Source organism: Diadema antillarum, unplaced genomic scaffold (assembly GCF_040938485.1).
Source record: "Diadema antillarum isolate AM-2024a unplaced genomic scaffold, OU_Dant_1.0 scf00000072, whole genome shotgun sequence".
NCBI lineage: Eukaryota > Metazoa > Echinodermata > Echinoidea > Diadematoida > Diadematidae > Diadema > Diadema antillarum.
The window spans coordinates 1084614-1100496 of NW_027270961.1; the positions used below are offsets into that span (position 1 = coordinate 1084614).

At 39.4% G+C, this 15883-nt stretch overlaps 2 protein-coding genes across 2 annotated transcripts in view; one reads left to right on the forward strand and one right to left on the reverse strand.

The window, feature by feature from the left end:
* LOC139717133 (uncharacterized) overlaps positions 1-5180 on the reverse strand; it is a 43538-nt gene extending 38358 nt beyond the window's left edge. Inside the window, exons 1-2 of the mRNA XM_071628633.1 lie at positions 5121-5180; positions 1797-1934 (exon numbers count right to left, since the gene is read on the reverse strand). Coding sequence (XP_071484734.1) covers positions 1797-1934; positions 5121-5180 — 198 coding nt within the window. The remainder of the gene's footprint in view (positions 1-1796; positions 1935-5120) is intronic.
* A 7662-nt stretch (positions 5181-12842) lies between these two features.
* LOC139717134 (uncharacterized) lies at positions 12843-14546 on the forward strand. The gene is made up of 2 exons (XM_071628634.1): positions 12843-13189; positions 13845-14546. Exons 1-2 carry the CDS (start codon positions 12843-12845, stop codon positions 14098-14100), a joined length of 603 nt encoding a protein of 200 aa, XP_071484735.1. The 3' UTR covers positions 14101-14546.
* The last annotated feature ends 1337 nt before the right edge of the window (positions 14547-15883 follow it).

Sequence of the window (15883 nt, forward strand, 5' to 3'; positions counted from 1 at the left end):
TGGTTGAGGTGAGGATTTGTGAGATATTTAGAAACCACTCAATTAAATTTCAAAGAGCACACAATTCTGAGGGAAATTAAAAGTTTATTTGATGAAAATCAGTTTTGAAATGACTGAGATATCCAAAAACAAGAAAAGACAAAGAGATCCTAATAAAAGTTGTGGCCTGTCACATTTTATCGGAATCGCTATTTTGGATATATCTTAGCCATTTCAAGACCAATTTTTGTCAAATAAACTGTGAATTCAACTAAGTAGGCCAATGTTCTTTTGTATTTCATAAGATGTATCTCATTATCTCATAAACACACACACACAGACAAAAGTTGGAAACCTGCAGCCCCATCTAAGCCAAAACCGTACCATCCCTTTAATCAATGGTTTACACTTGAGTGAATATCAGTACTTCACAGTAGAGCACTTCAGAGAATGTCCTCAGAATGTCATGTGGAAAGAAGCCCTTTGGATTTGATTCAATTTGTCCTTGTTATATCACAAGTATCGCAGAATTCAATACCTAAAACATAACAATTTTTAGTCTACTGCAGCACACTCATACAAAACACTACAAGCTACAGGTCTACATATAATGCATAATAATAGACTCAACCAAATCATGCATTTCCATGTAATTTGCATTTTTTAAAAATAGGGTATCAATTATAATTCATACTCAGTGGTATTAATTTTATAGAGAATAACATGGAATACTTTTATATTTTAGCTCATCGACTTGTTTTGCTATTATTTCAAATAGTGCTCAGCCACAGTAAAATAATCATGTTGTTTGTTGCATTTTATTCCTTCTTTATATGTACAAATGACTGGAAAATGCATTTTATTTCCTGCTCACTGATCTCCACTGTCCTGCAAGATGTGTGAAAAGGAAACATTGAGGTAGAGTCATAGGATACACTACTTTACCCACTTACCTTGAAAAAAAAACAACATCACAAACCATTCAATTCCTTTGAATTTTTATTAATTTTCTAGCTTTTGTCTCATCATTTTCTGTACCTTACAAACTAATATTCTCTTGGAGGTAAATGTTACATAGATCTCTACAATCTTAGAGTCATTTCAGCGTGTAGCTGAGACATTTCCCAGGACAAACATGAAAAGACATACAGACAACATACAAATAAATACACATTTAACATAGACAACACACACACTATACATATGAAACACAGAAAACACACTCTATCAATAATGGTATTAATGGTTCTAGATCAACGAATGTCTATCACAGTTGCCATCACATCATGTTCTAACTTCTATTCCAATTATTCGAATTGTGGAGACAAAATAATGCACCAGTATGGTGTCTTTCTCCAATGCCCAAAAGATCATCACTAGCTTTTAATTAACCTGTTGAGGACAAGTCCCAAGTATACTCGGGCAGGTGTCTATGGGAAATGTGTGTTGTAGCAAATCAGTCTGTCCTCAACAAGTTAAAGTCTTAAAAAGAACCCATTATGACAGTGACTTTTAACAGGATCATCTACTAGTACTTCATCAATGAGTACTGTATCAAACAACAGTCCACTTCACATTAGTATTTATACACAATCATCATCCAAGTCTACCTTGTTGGCAAAACACATTTCCCAATTACAAGGGAAAAGATATAGCAACAGCAACACAATAAGCACATATACCTCATAGACTTAACAAATCATTTTTCAGCTATCTCTACAAAGGTAAGAGAATGTTTTTACGCAATCCTGTCTGATTCCAGACACAATATACTGGAGCATCACAGATGCATAAATGTTGAATCTGAGTGTGCATACCTGCATTGTTGGCGTTGGAGTAGAATCCTCTCCATTGGCCAACGACCCGCTTTCGTGCGGGGAGCTCTGGCGAGAAGGGTCCTCCGTGATGCGATATGAAGATAGCTGACTATGCGGCAAATGGTGCTTGTGAGCATCCTATACAAGGACACAAATGTCCTTTTCGTTGAGGTTGTAGCTCACGATCACCCTGTATAAACAGGCGCTTTGAAATTTACCGATTTTGTAAATGTTGGTCTGAAATAACAGTTATTTTCAATGACAATGATTCTACAGCACTTCTTAGCTCCGCACACAAATGCATCACCGGCTCGGCGGACGGATGCTGATGGTAGTACGATCACACATGATTTGCGATCGGTTTGTGTATCGTGCACCTGGCGGAACAGGGTGTGTCAGAAAACACACTGGATTCGGGTTTGACCAAGCTGCCAGAATAAGAAGATTCGCTATTAAATGTCTTTGAAATAAAATGTATGAAAAGGAATTTCATTTCCATTTACTCTCATAAGAGCTTTGCGTTCACTAACAACAACAATATTTTGTAGGCATAAATTGCCGATCTAATGTTCTAAACATTGTATAGTACTCTGACGACGGATCCATGGAGACTGGCATTTATCTATTCTTTTCTTATAAATTGTTGTTCCTCCAGATATTATTGTGACGTAGTGGAAGTAATTATCGACTGTGTGTAAATCAACCACTAAAAGGAAGCTAGTGAGACACTCGAAATGTCTTTAACCCTGTTTTGACACTTACTGTAAATAGGTTGTCATGGGGATGACAGACTACTGAAATTGCAAACAGATTGAAAAGCATTATCCACTTGCTTTATTTGTATGACGTCACTGATTTCACATTTCATCAAATGAATATTGTCTTTCGACCAGGTATAAAATTTATCACTGACGCGTTGTTCGAATTCACCACACCCTCAAACATAGGATAAGTATCTTTTGTGTGTGTGTGTGTGTGTGTGTGTGTGTGTGCGTGCGTGCGTGTGTGTGTGTGTGTGTGTGTGTGTGTGTGTTTTGCTTTGTTTTGTTTTGTTTTGTTTTTTAATTTTGTATCGTGTGATTCTTTTTGCGATCAGATTAGTCGTGTATGTGAACTGTTATTATTACAAGGGATCGAAGTGAGCACCTCCCTGTAACCACGCATTGAAAGATCGAAGAAATGCGACCGACGTATTGATTTCAGTATTTGAGATGGCTTGACCTTACGTGTTTTGGTTTATAATAATAATGATGATGAGGTGAAATCATAGAGTTGCCAACAACTAAACGCAACAGTAGAATAGGGAGAGTATGATGATTATAATAATCGATTGACTACCACCCTTCTGTTATTCATGTACGCGGGGAATTCCTAACTCCGCTTCATCAGCTGTGGGGGAGACTCTGCGCATCACTTCAACAGTGAGTGCAATACTGCCCTCTATGTTCGTATACCATATAGTTGATTTTTCGGAATGTATTTTAGCTTTGTGGTTTTAGTTGTAATCCGCGGTTCAACCGACCCACTGTATTTTTTTTTAAATGCAAATCAGTCGAAGCAGCAGATTGGCAGAGTTTGAGACTAAATAGAGGGCAGAACAACTTTAAGATAGGTGATTCATCTAGTGAGTCGACCTGTAGGGAGTCAGACAGAGCGGTATTGGTCTTGAGTGATGTTGTAAGCGAGGTGATCCTCACTTGTGGTCTATTCCTATTTATAAGACAGATTTGTTTTGAATATGAAGTGAGGACTCAATTTTCTCTGTCCTAACAGATGTAAAATCGATTTTTAATCCGTGCGCTGACATGTTCATGAAGAATAAGTAAAAGTGGTGACATCGCACTTCACCCACAAAAGTATATTACACAAACAGCAGAGATGTCTTTGCTGGGACCCTATAATGATAAGGATGTTAAATGAAATTCAACATCAACCCAATGCTCGTAATATATTCACTGATAGTTTGATTTAACCCTGAATTCACTTGTACGACTTCCAACAAAACAAGACTCCTTCAGCAATATCCTTTATTTCTTTGTGATGTCAACCAGTTTCATATGACCTTAATAGCATCTTTAAGTTGAATAGATTTTGTGCATACATAATCCTAATGTATATCTGCAATCCTTGAGAAAGAAAATCGTGTCTGAGATTATTTCCCAATCGCAATGTTATTTAGAGTATGTAGTTGACTGAAATATAACAAGTTCATGCTTTATAACTTCCTTGTCCGCATTCTTCATGGGCCGATTTTGCAAGAATGCGCAGACGATAGAAGAAAAACAAAGAAAGAGTGACCTTTAACCTTGCCAAGTGTATAGATCCCTTACGTCTGAGAAAAGATCAATTTAGATCTAAGATAGCCATCGTAATATAATCGGGTGTCTAAAATGATGACGAAGACGACGATGACAGTAATGATAACAACAACAGTCATGACGATTATAACAATCATAATGATAATAACAACCACAATGAATTCCTCATTATCATTGCAAGTAGGCTATAATGTATAATCTTTATCATTTTTATATCAACATGAAAAAATCAAACTATGTCAATGTTTCATCCTCTGATTATAGGATCTTTCACAGTCCAACATCCAACGTTATAATAATCATATCAACTGACTGGACCAAAGAACTGTCCTGCAATTCGTTCTTGACTGTCGTTCAATGAATGATAGATTACCATTTCTACATTCACATACTAAGTATAGGAGAGATAGAAAGTGGCCATTCTATCACCCAATGGAGTTATTTCATAATTTTCCCCACCATATTATGTACCTAAATATATTGATATATGGCTGGGGGGGGGGGGGAATTATAACCCTCCCCCAAATGAAAAAGAATGAAACAATGAAAACATTTCTTGGCCCCTGAAACAGACCTTGCAGAATCCAGTTATGAAAATTTAATTGAATGTAACAAGCAAGACACCAAAAGCGCATCTTTTGTATATCAGGCGGGTACCGTATATCATTTTGAAAAGGAAGCTGTACTATTATATAGAAACTACGCGAAGTAAATACACGATGATTATGAATTATGATGTTTAGGAAAATAGTTTTCTAATAGGTGAAGAAGGTAACAAATAAAGCAACGCGACGATTTTTGCGATTTGTTCATAATGATAAGAATACGCCAGACAATGTGTGGGTGTCTACAGTCAAACCTGTCTTAGCGGCCACCCGTCTATAGCGGCCACCTGCCGTATGCGGCCACTGAAAATTCCCCCGAGAGTATAAAGCCCCGTTAAAGACCCTGTGTATATATAGCGGCCACCTGTCCTACGCGGCCAGCGGCCATAAACCCATAATACGGAGTCGTAGCCGAACCGGCAATTTAGCATGTTTTTCTGCCTTGTCGCCGTGCCAGTCATTCATGGGCAACGTTCAGTGATCGCCACCGCTGCATTTATCATTCATTCAGCCATAATAATGCACTAGTGTAAAGCTTTCTTCACGACTGTACAATTACTGTGCAACAAGTATACATAGATATAAACACCGGCATTGGCCAATGCATGAAGCACGCGTGTGCACACGCATACACACCTGTACATGTATAATCAATACGTATATGAATAGATGTAAACAACGATGATACATATAATAGTGCATGTACATGTAGGCAATGCACACAAAAGTCAGATAACCTGTCTGTATCCGCCACCTGTCTATAATGGCCATTTTTTCGTTTCCCTTGGGTGACCGCTATAGACAGGTTTGACTGTAAAAACTACGATGGGGCCGTATACTGAAATTTGCAGTATCTCGGTAATGATGTAAATTCGGACCTGCCACCATCGACATCACCTTTGACCCCACCCACCCCCCCCCCCCCACCCCCCCCAAAAAAAAGGGGGGGGGGAGAGAAAGACCACTGAGAGTCAGTGGAGAGTGTCTGAACACCTTCCTGATAGCCAAGAATGTTACTCACTATAGTACCTCAATCCCTATAGTCTCGTGCGTTTGGGCAGTAAGCCAGTTAAAGGGTTCCAGTTTGCGCATGAGCAGAAAAAGGTCATTAATGTTATACTGAGAGACAGGTTGGTTTTTGAAGTCACTGAGTTAAGCATCTGTGAAGTAAAGTTGATTCATGTAATCCTTCTTAATGGCGCCTGACGCCAGTACATCCATCACCTGACAGCAAGCCTGCGTATACATTTGGCAAAGCAACAGAAAACAATTGTTAATGCATCCAATATACAGCACAATGAAATGGATGCTTCGCAAATTAGTGTTGATTGACGATGTCACTCTGGTCACCTTGATCTACGCAGGTTCATTCTTTGTTTGAATACAAGTTGCATAAATTGCTATGTAGGGCATACTGATGCATTATATCGCTTTGAATCGAGTGAAGTGCCTAACCAACTGAGAAAAATGAAAGGTCATTATTTTGTACCCATGTGCACATTACCTATCTCCGAATTGACTTATTTGAAAGGCACACGTAGTAGAAATATAAGAAAAGACAGGTCGACTACGAAAAGTAACAGCAAAGGTTTATTTATCACAGCGGAGTTCTTTTCTTCATTCAAATTTAGCTCGGTGAAATATTTTGTCAACTCTAGAAGAATGGAGAGAGACAAGAGCATATTGTGCATGTGATAGATAATCTGGTAATGGTCTAGTATATCAGGACGTAGGCCTATCTCGCTTACCCCCAACGGTGTAGCTTACTATAGTGACAATTCGACCAGTGATGATTTGTGATTTAATTAGGCTTGTTTGAAATGTTATTTGGTCTCTTTATCCACAATGTGAACAAAATTTGTCACAGAGACAAACACACACAGACACACAGACAACTCTGTCATACAGACAGACAGACAGACAGACACAAACACAAATCAGCCCAACTCTCACATTATACACTCATATCATAATTATCTCTCTTCTCACACAAATTGTCACAACACACTTCTTTTATTATATTCTTTATTCGAATTTCGTTCAATTTCATATCACAGAAACAGAAACGTTCACAGAAACAAAACAAAAAAAAAATCATGCACGCACCCACGCACACACGCATACACACACACACACACACACACACACACACGCACACACCCACACACACACTGTCACTTTATACTGCTATCCACCATAACTAAACCTATTCACACGCAAAATGCAGACAACTTCGATGATACTGCGATTCCTTGGTTGCCGTAGTTCTTGGCTCGGGTCCATCACAGAACAAAACGCTGTTCTATTCATATTGACAATTTTGAATCCTTGACGACAAAAATGTATTAACAAAAGTAGAAAGCGAAACTAGACAGCGATCAGACACTATGATATGTAGGTCGTATTCAGTCTACCCCAACACGGGGAATGTGGAAAGAAGAACAGCTTTTGAAGTGTGCATCGCAAACTCGGTAGATATAATTATCCGTTCCCATGCACATTGAATTAAAGCTTGGCTGGATGGCAGGTTGTGCCTAGCACATGTTATGTCGTTAGGCCTAATTGAACTACATGTATACGTTCTTCTGCTCCATCTTCCTCCCCCCTGTAATCTCTTCCTCCTTGTCTTCCTCTTAACTCTCCTTCTTCCTCTTCGTGTTAAGTTTCTTCCCCCCAGTTAGATCATCAGATTCTCTGGCTCATGCACGTTGGCTCTCTCTGACTCCTCTCTTCTGTTTCATTCATTCATTCATTCATTCATTCATTCATTCATCCATTCATTCATTCATTCATTCATCCATTCATTCATTCATTTTATTTCATTCATCAGATAAAAAAATTATGTTATATAGTATGTACAATCAATTTTGTTAGGATGATAAATATGTTTATGTATATACGCTAGAGTGTTTGTATGCTTGGGAGGGAATTTATGCTCTCTCCACATCTCTATTTCATCACATAGTCATACATTTAATGTATAAGCGAGTTTGCCCTCTTCCCCTCTCCCTGTGGCAAATCGAAATCTTTTCTTATTGTTGTTGCTGTTGTTGTTGTTGTTGTTCTTGTTGTTGTTGTTGTAAACTACCGCGTATCTTCGGGTTTTTTCATTTCCCTTCTCCCCTTGATGGAGGTCTTAAGGTCAAACGTATTTCTACTCTGCTGCCTTTTTTTCTCTTTTTCAAGGTTTTTGTTTTCTTTTCTCGCAAAATTTATTTTTCTTGCCTGTGTTATTTGTAATTATACCATAATCAGAAATGATTTATGTTTGTATGCCAATAGTTGAAATCAATAAAACATATTTAAAAAAAATAACAAGAATTCATTATTTATATACACAATATGTACAGGTATAAAGATGTTAAAAAATGTTTCAGCAAACAAATACAGTAGAACAAACAGAGTGCATTATAATAAATAAAAATGAAATAGGATGCACAAAAGCCTATGAGGCTTGACAGGTAGATACACCCATTATGTATGACAAAAATAACTACAGCACAAAATTACTCAATGTGTGTTTGTGTGTGAGCGTGTGTGTGTGGATGTGTCGTATAAAGGACATTTAACAGAATATTGAGTTAAACATAAAAAGACAAAAGATAAAACTTATACTTAGTTTTAAATGAGGTCAGAAATTGGATACTGCAAACCAATCTCTACAACTGCCCCTATTTCTGCCTACAGCATGATTAGAACAAGTTCTGGTATTTGATTTTTTACTTTAAAAAATCCCCATCATCAAATACTATAATGACATCATTTTGGAATACTGCTTATGTCCATGATCCTCCCATACGATCATCATAAAATCAAAGTCCTCCCCCCAAAAATAAAAAAAAAACACAAACAAACAAACACAAAACATATATGATTATGGTTTCATCATTTGAAGTTGACTTGACGCAGGTATAATAATAGTGTGACGCTTTGCCTATTATTTCTGACAAAATTTTCTTGCGACCTACTCGCTGAATACACATTCCCTACACATTTCGTTGTAATCATCTCGTGTCATCACATTTACAACGCCACAAAATGCAGCCATCCTCACTTTCAGCAAAGGCTGTGGAACCCCGGTCGGAAAAAGAAGAAGAAGAAGAAGACCAATGATATGGTATGCCTCGACCGGGCCTCGACTAGACACAACAACGCATTCAATGAAAATGTTCGTATGGTAGGACACATAATAAACATCCAGTTCTTATCACATACTAGTAATTGCGCAGACACGCCTATGAAACCGAAAGTGCATAGTCCGTTTTGCGGTATCACCCTACCCCCCCCCCCCCCCCCCCCCACACACACACACACACAAAGTACTCAGTAGAACTCTAATAGAAGGACGAAAGGGGGAAAAATGTAATAGATGAGGGGTAATCGCTCCAGCAATCATCAAAGTATTGTATGCCTACAGCCAGTGTGTGTATCTCGAGCCTATCATTCTAATCGTTCGTTTCCATTCATGCGCATTCCAGCGTAGACCTTTATGAATGGGAGCCGATACAACTCTTTCCGTTTACCTTCAACCTTCCCTACTACGCTACACTATAAACCGCATTCGCTCTGCGTTTGTGGCGTAGTAAGCTTCGCTTGTATGTAAACGCCAGCCACGCGCTCGCTCGCCTCTGAATACACACGGTCATATGACGCCTTGAACTACGACTGAACGTTGGACCTGGGATTTTCCATCTGTAATTTGATGCATTTACACACGAGATAAAAGGGCGATCGATATTTTGAATTGTCTGCGCTGAGAAGATGAGGAGAAATCGGATGATATTCCTCGGCCGCCGGCGGTAAGATAACGTTCATTCGATTTGTGATACTGCAAGCGGTACATGCGACATGATGCCAGCGCCTGCGCTTGTGTGTGATGTGATGAAGTGCACAGCATGCTTGGATGAGAATGTGCCGCTCATGTTCATTTCGTATGTTTATAATCTGCCGAACGTGTGAACAGGCAGGTGATAGTGGTCTAACGTTTGTAACTTGGGCTGGGTCGTAATGATTTCGTTTTCTTTCGTTCCGCTTCTTCCATTTCCGATTTTGAATCCTTTCTACTGCTACCGGTTCACAAAAAGACCTATGTAGATTTTATGATTGATTATTGTTGATGTTCTATCACGTAGGTACTGTACACGTAGCCCCCTAGCCCCTTTTATGCCCTTGCGTGGAATGCACACACAACACACACAATCACATACACACACATAGATTGATAGAGATTGATATCGATAGAGGAGGAGTTCGGGGGAGATGAACAGAGGTTGAAAGTGCTTTTCAAACCAATTCCTTGCAGCTGTGTACAGGAAATGTTGAATAATGTTTCAAACATGTTTTGACAGTGCCATACTGTTGGGTTTGTGTAGAGACACCCGAAGCGAAGTTGTATGCCCTGTCGCATTTTGTTGCACTACCCGCATACGAATTAGATAGATGATCAAATACGCCAGACAAGTGTGTGTTTTTTCAATACGGTTTTGCATTTCACATTCTCATGACCCGAAAGATTAACGTTAGAGTACATGTATCTTAAATAGCCAGGATCGGTATGTCATGTACTCTCTCACCCATGTCTAATCTACATACAGTACTTGTACCTGTATTCCAGTTTCTAGGAATCATGCTCTTTCACTAAAAAGTCTCTCTCTGACTCTGTGTCTGTCTACGTATACAGTACAGTAGTATACCCATGGACGTACGGCCTGTCAGGTTGGGGCCCCAGTTGTGAGTACGTTTACTATGTATCATGTGTGATGCTGCATGCACACAAACTCATACCCACAGACTCGCTCTTCTAGACGGCTTAATCTTTCGGCGTGCATATTTTAATTATTGATGCACCGTTAGTTTTCGTGAAAATTAATTTCCTGCCCGCAACGGGATTGCATGTTGACATACTGTAGATGTACATGTACATGTAGTGACCGTGTATTGCACTGAATTGCAACAGTGGGTAACAGATTTTATTTTCAACTTCTTCTTGTGTATTTGAGTTTTCATCACGAGATTATCAATACTGCTAGAAAGGGGTGTGGGGGAGGGCGGGGTGAAAAGAAGAAGAAGAATGATCTTCGTCAAAATGATGTAGCTCTATCTATTTCCACTTCTAGCATCTTTTTTTTTTTTCAGGTCAGCGCTGTTGCAGAAATTACGCAAAACTTTGCATAGGCCTACTCATTATCATGCCTACATTGTAGCAACGTCACAAGCAGTGAAATTAATAGAATGAATGCGATATATTTTTATGTTTGTGTCTTATCCTGTTTTGTGAAACGGAAAGAGTTCTTTTTAATCCTAACCCTCAATAATAACCCTAACCCTAACCCTAACCTTAGGACTATACGGAATCCAGCACAGTCCCTATTCGTGTTTTTGTTTTGTTTTTTTGTTTTGTTTTTTGGTGTGTGTGTGTGTGTGTGTGTGTTTTTTACTTTTTCACTCTAATAAGCAAAATGTATTTTTTGAAATATTGTTTCAATAAAGCCATGTTTGATATTTTCTTTCAAATTTGTGGAGGGTACAAACTTACAAAGTACTTTTACCAGGAAAACATGCTTATACGGTGTAGTCAGTACGTATCAAATGTGAATTGAGTGGATCAGCTACATATTATGATGGTGTTCATTTTTGTATTAACACGTTCTTTTCATGCTTTATCCCAGTTATTATTGTAATAGAATATATTTTAGTTTATCGACAATTATTGTAGTAGATAGAAAAATGACCGACAGTCAGATTACAGATCTATGGATAGATGATGTTGGTGCCAATAATTTTGTCGGGATTATTCTTTATCCATTCAGAAGGAAATCGTGGGAAAATACAAAGTTGGGGTCTTAACTATTTCCTCGTTTAGTGATTTTTTTTTTAATGCTATACTACGAACTCAATCTTGTCATCAAATCCTGTTTGTGGAGTTCGGAAGCCAAGATTTTTGACATCGACTTTCAGGGCTCCTTTCATTGTATGTGGTCATGAGGCACCGACTGAGTATCAAGTTATGACGATTGTGCAATAAAAAAACCCAACATATTAACGTTATGAAACGCAGCACCAAAACTATGAAATCATAACCAGAAACGACGAACAAACAAAAATGTAACATCTCCGGCTCAGGCATCCCTTGGGGATGCAGAAACCAACCAACCAACCAACAAACAAACAAATAAACAAATAAACAAACAAGTGAAATATTTAAGCAAGGCAACGTTTTGTTCTCGTTGGCTTAATGCCAACTTATATATTGTACCCTCGCAAGTCTACATGTACCTTTAACCGAACACAAATATCTGTTTCTTTTTATACCCCTTTAAAAACATGAAATTGATAAAGCGGCCAACTATTATAATTTTACGATATCAAGTCACGTTTTAATTCTCTCATTAAAAAATTGGAATGGGATGTTTTGTTGGTTGAAATTATTTTCTTTTCTGAAATTAGATATAGGATGCGTAATGATAATATGCAATCTTTATTTTTTCGTTTATACGACCAAAGTATGACCAATCCCGCTGAATGAAAATCATTTAAGTGACATCGATCTGTTTTAGCCATCATTCCACAAATTTCACTCTGCAAACTGTATTATTGTTTTGTATCTTTGTGTAGGAATGCGGCCATGTCTCGATGACGTCACATCGAGGATTCAAGGAAGCTGGCCTATGATGTCATAGTCACGTGATGTGACACGTTCGGAGATGCAGGGTGAATCACAGTCAAACGCAATATCAGTTTTGTCTGACGTCCCCACTCCCCTCGCCACCACCTCCACCCATCCCCCCACCACCACTGACCCACTCGCCGTACACTACCACGTTGTCGACAACCCGTGCGACTCGGATTGTGAGAGTGCTATCGTCCGCTCTTCTCTACAGCTCAGCGCACCAGCGACCAGTCGCGGCCTTCAGGATGCAACCAGTCCTCAACTCGTCGGCCAGCGGGCGGCCGAGACGCGTCGTCGCAATAGTCGTTACAGAAGCAGGAGAAATAAGATTGGACTGTTGCTCGTCTTTGCCGCTCTCTTACTCTTCGCCGGACTCGTTATTTGTGCGAACACGAAAGAGTACTTTGCCGGAGCTACTATTAGTGTCATCGGGGTCATCCTTGGTAGCTCGTCGATGGTCTTCTGTCTCCTCATGACGGACTCCTGCGGGAGGGTGCACGGGTATCGCACTCGGGGTTGGAGCCACTCGCAGACACGTCGGACTGCGAACGCAAATCGCTCTGGAGACAATCGCCCGACGCCCCCTCGTCAGAGCGAAGGGGTGTCTATGACTCTTATGAACGCTGCTCCTGACGGACACCAAACCTTCCCGACAGCATCTGTTGCTAACATGTCGGGAGACTTTCTGGATCATCTGCCTCCTCCGTCCTACGAGACCTCTGAGATCCTTAGACTAGAGCATCCCTCGGTCAGCGTCGGGGTTGACGAGCGAGGGGCTGTCGGAGTTGTAAATGATTATCAGTGAGTCTCTTATCATATTCACATGCGGCCCTATTTCACATAGGGTTTGGATTGACTGCAGTAGAGAGGGAAATGCGAATCTGATTGTGAACTTTGATAACTAATCACTGTCGCATTTGCCTTTCAGCTGGTAATTAATCATAGCTTTCTCCATTATGCAACAGGGCAATATTTATTAATTATATTATACCAATATTTTGAGTATGATTATAAATTAGTAGTATGATTTGTACATACAGCTTTTGTACGATGATGCTATTTTAACCGGTTGTTTGGAGTTTAAAAGAATGGTTTGAGAAGTGATTAGGTTAAAGCTCTCCCTGACGTACTCAAGAACCCCGTGGTAGGATCGCACAAAGTATTTAGCTAACAATTAAAAAGAGTAAATCTTTTAGGATATTTTAGTCTTTCCTTGAATAGTTTCCTTTCTCAGTTCGTATCTTCGTTTCTCATCGATTGTACAAAGTGTTTTCTGTTTAGTTTTCAAAGTCTTGTAATCATGTGTCAGGGCTTCATGTTTTGATTAGGGGGTGACAGAAATCATATTGATAACATCAGAACTGCGATTGTCGTAACAATCCACCTGCTCTATTTTATGCGTCATCCATGCATTTTCGCATGTCTTTACTCTTCTTTCTGCCCTGTATAAATCCAGGTACTATAAGGTAAGCCAACCCGACGGCGACCAGTCGACATCGGCATCGCCTTCGCCGTCGCCTGCGGTAATGGGTGCCACTGCAGGTCACATGTGTGAAGAGTGTGTCCAGAGACAACAGAGCATGGAAGCTAGCGGGTCTGTACCTCGCGAGGAGCAGTTGCTGCTGGCGCCAGCTATAGTTGTGGAATTACCAACTTATGACGAGGCCATAGCCGAGTCCGCGGGAGGCGGCGAGTGTGAGGAGGGCGAGTAGTCTCACGAGGCAGCTGATGTAATACAACGTGTGGAACGCATTTATGCTCTCCACCAACGAACTCTGAGGGCAGCAAATACAATGCGTGTGTTTCCAGCCCCGCTTCCCGCCGTTTCCGTGGTGAAATAAACACTTTTTATTTCTTGTCACTTCCTCGTCATAACACAATCGTTTATAGTCCAAGTTTCAGGTTCTTGTAAAGATGCAGGACTGAGCAATAACTTTTGCTATATTATGAATGAGTGGCTGTGCTGGTTTGACGATGATTATGGTTATTATCTTTGTCTTCATGTTTCCAATCATGCAGAGGGTACCAGAGTTACTTACTACCTTTCACACAATGTAGGCACATCTAGATTTCAAACTGGATCCCACTGCTACTCGTAGGCTCCTACTGACGGAAAGCATAATGGATGCGTTAGAACAAATCTTGTAGTCAACTTCATTGATAGTCCAAGGCCTGTGCAGAGTTTGAATTCCTAGTAGGAGTTATGTTGAGGCTTACACAATGTGTACAAGGTGTATTTCTTTTAGATACACTGTATTTGAAATGCCAACAGTCCTATATTTAGATATAAAGCTGAATGTCAAGTACCTTATTTGTCTTTGTTGCAATCGTTTTGATGGAGAAGAATAATCTTGGCTGAATGAAAATATATTTTCTGATGAATTGGTATCCGTTTGTATGAAACGCAGCTGAATTAAGACACTTATTTTTGTCGTGTTCTGTTGATCCGGGTCGGAAGGAATTTGCGTGGTGCGCAAAAGGTAGGTGTCGAAATGAATAAATGGTTCGAATGCAATCAGTTTGGAAGGTTTCTTGACCGTATTAACAGCACGATTCACTCGGTTACGGCAAAAAATCGAGGTACGTCTCGAAGTATAATCTATATGTGCACTTTCATTAGGAGAGACAGACTTTCCAATCAAAATGGTTTTGGCCTTATCAATATATGATCGTCATTTAGATTTGACTCTAGCTGAAATCCGTCGTAGACTATGATTTCTTTCAAGTTGGTTTCACTTTGTCCATACATTTACCTATACTTTGTATCAACCTGTGCACCATCTTTCAAAATTCTACTGGAAATATGCTAGAACACATTTCCGCGTAATTGCCAAATTGAAGTTGTTTTCCCACTAATGAGGATTCGTGTGTTTTGCTTACGGAAAGCAACTTTTAAGTTTTGAATCTGAAAGACTTTGCCAAATACGTCTTGTGAATTCAGAACTCGACAGATCTCATGACGTAATAGAAAAAACTGAATGTGCATCTTACGAGCAATAAGAACAGTAACTGAAGAAAACGATACAGACAGGTAATGGGCCTAAATTTTGAATGAACATAATTTGATAATATAAGTTGACTTTTCATAATGTCCAACCGTATATGAAATGCCATTATATAACTTTAAAATGCAATGCAAGATAGTTCAAGGATATTCTGGTTAACGTAAGGTGATACCATTTATGACGAATTTCTCTGTAGAGCTCTCACTGTCGTTGATGAAAGGGACGTCCTGGTCAGTTCGGACCTTGACATCGTACGATTCGATGGACCAAACAAAATACCCTTTTGTGATGTCATAATCATGGGAAAGATGAAATGCTCCTTCTATCAACGATGAATAGAAATCTGGATATACTGAAGATTGCTTGTGATTAAGTATGATATGCGTAAATCAAGGTTATAGAACGTATGTTTACAGTCAGAGCCAGTCTGCGTAGTGGCGTCGTAATTCACTTGGAGGGGTTTGTCGTGAGACGTCAACGCACTGGCATT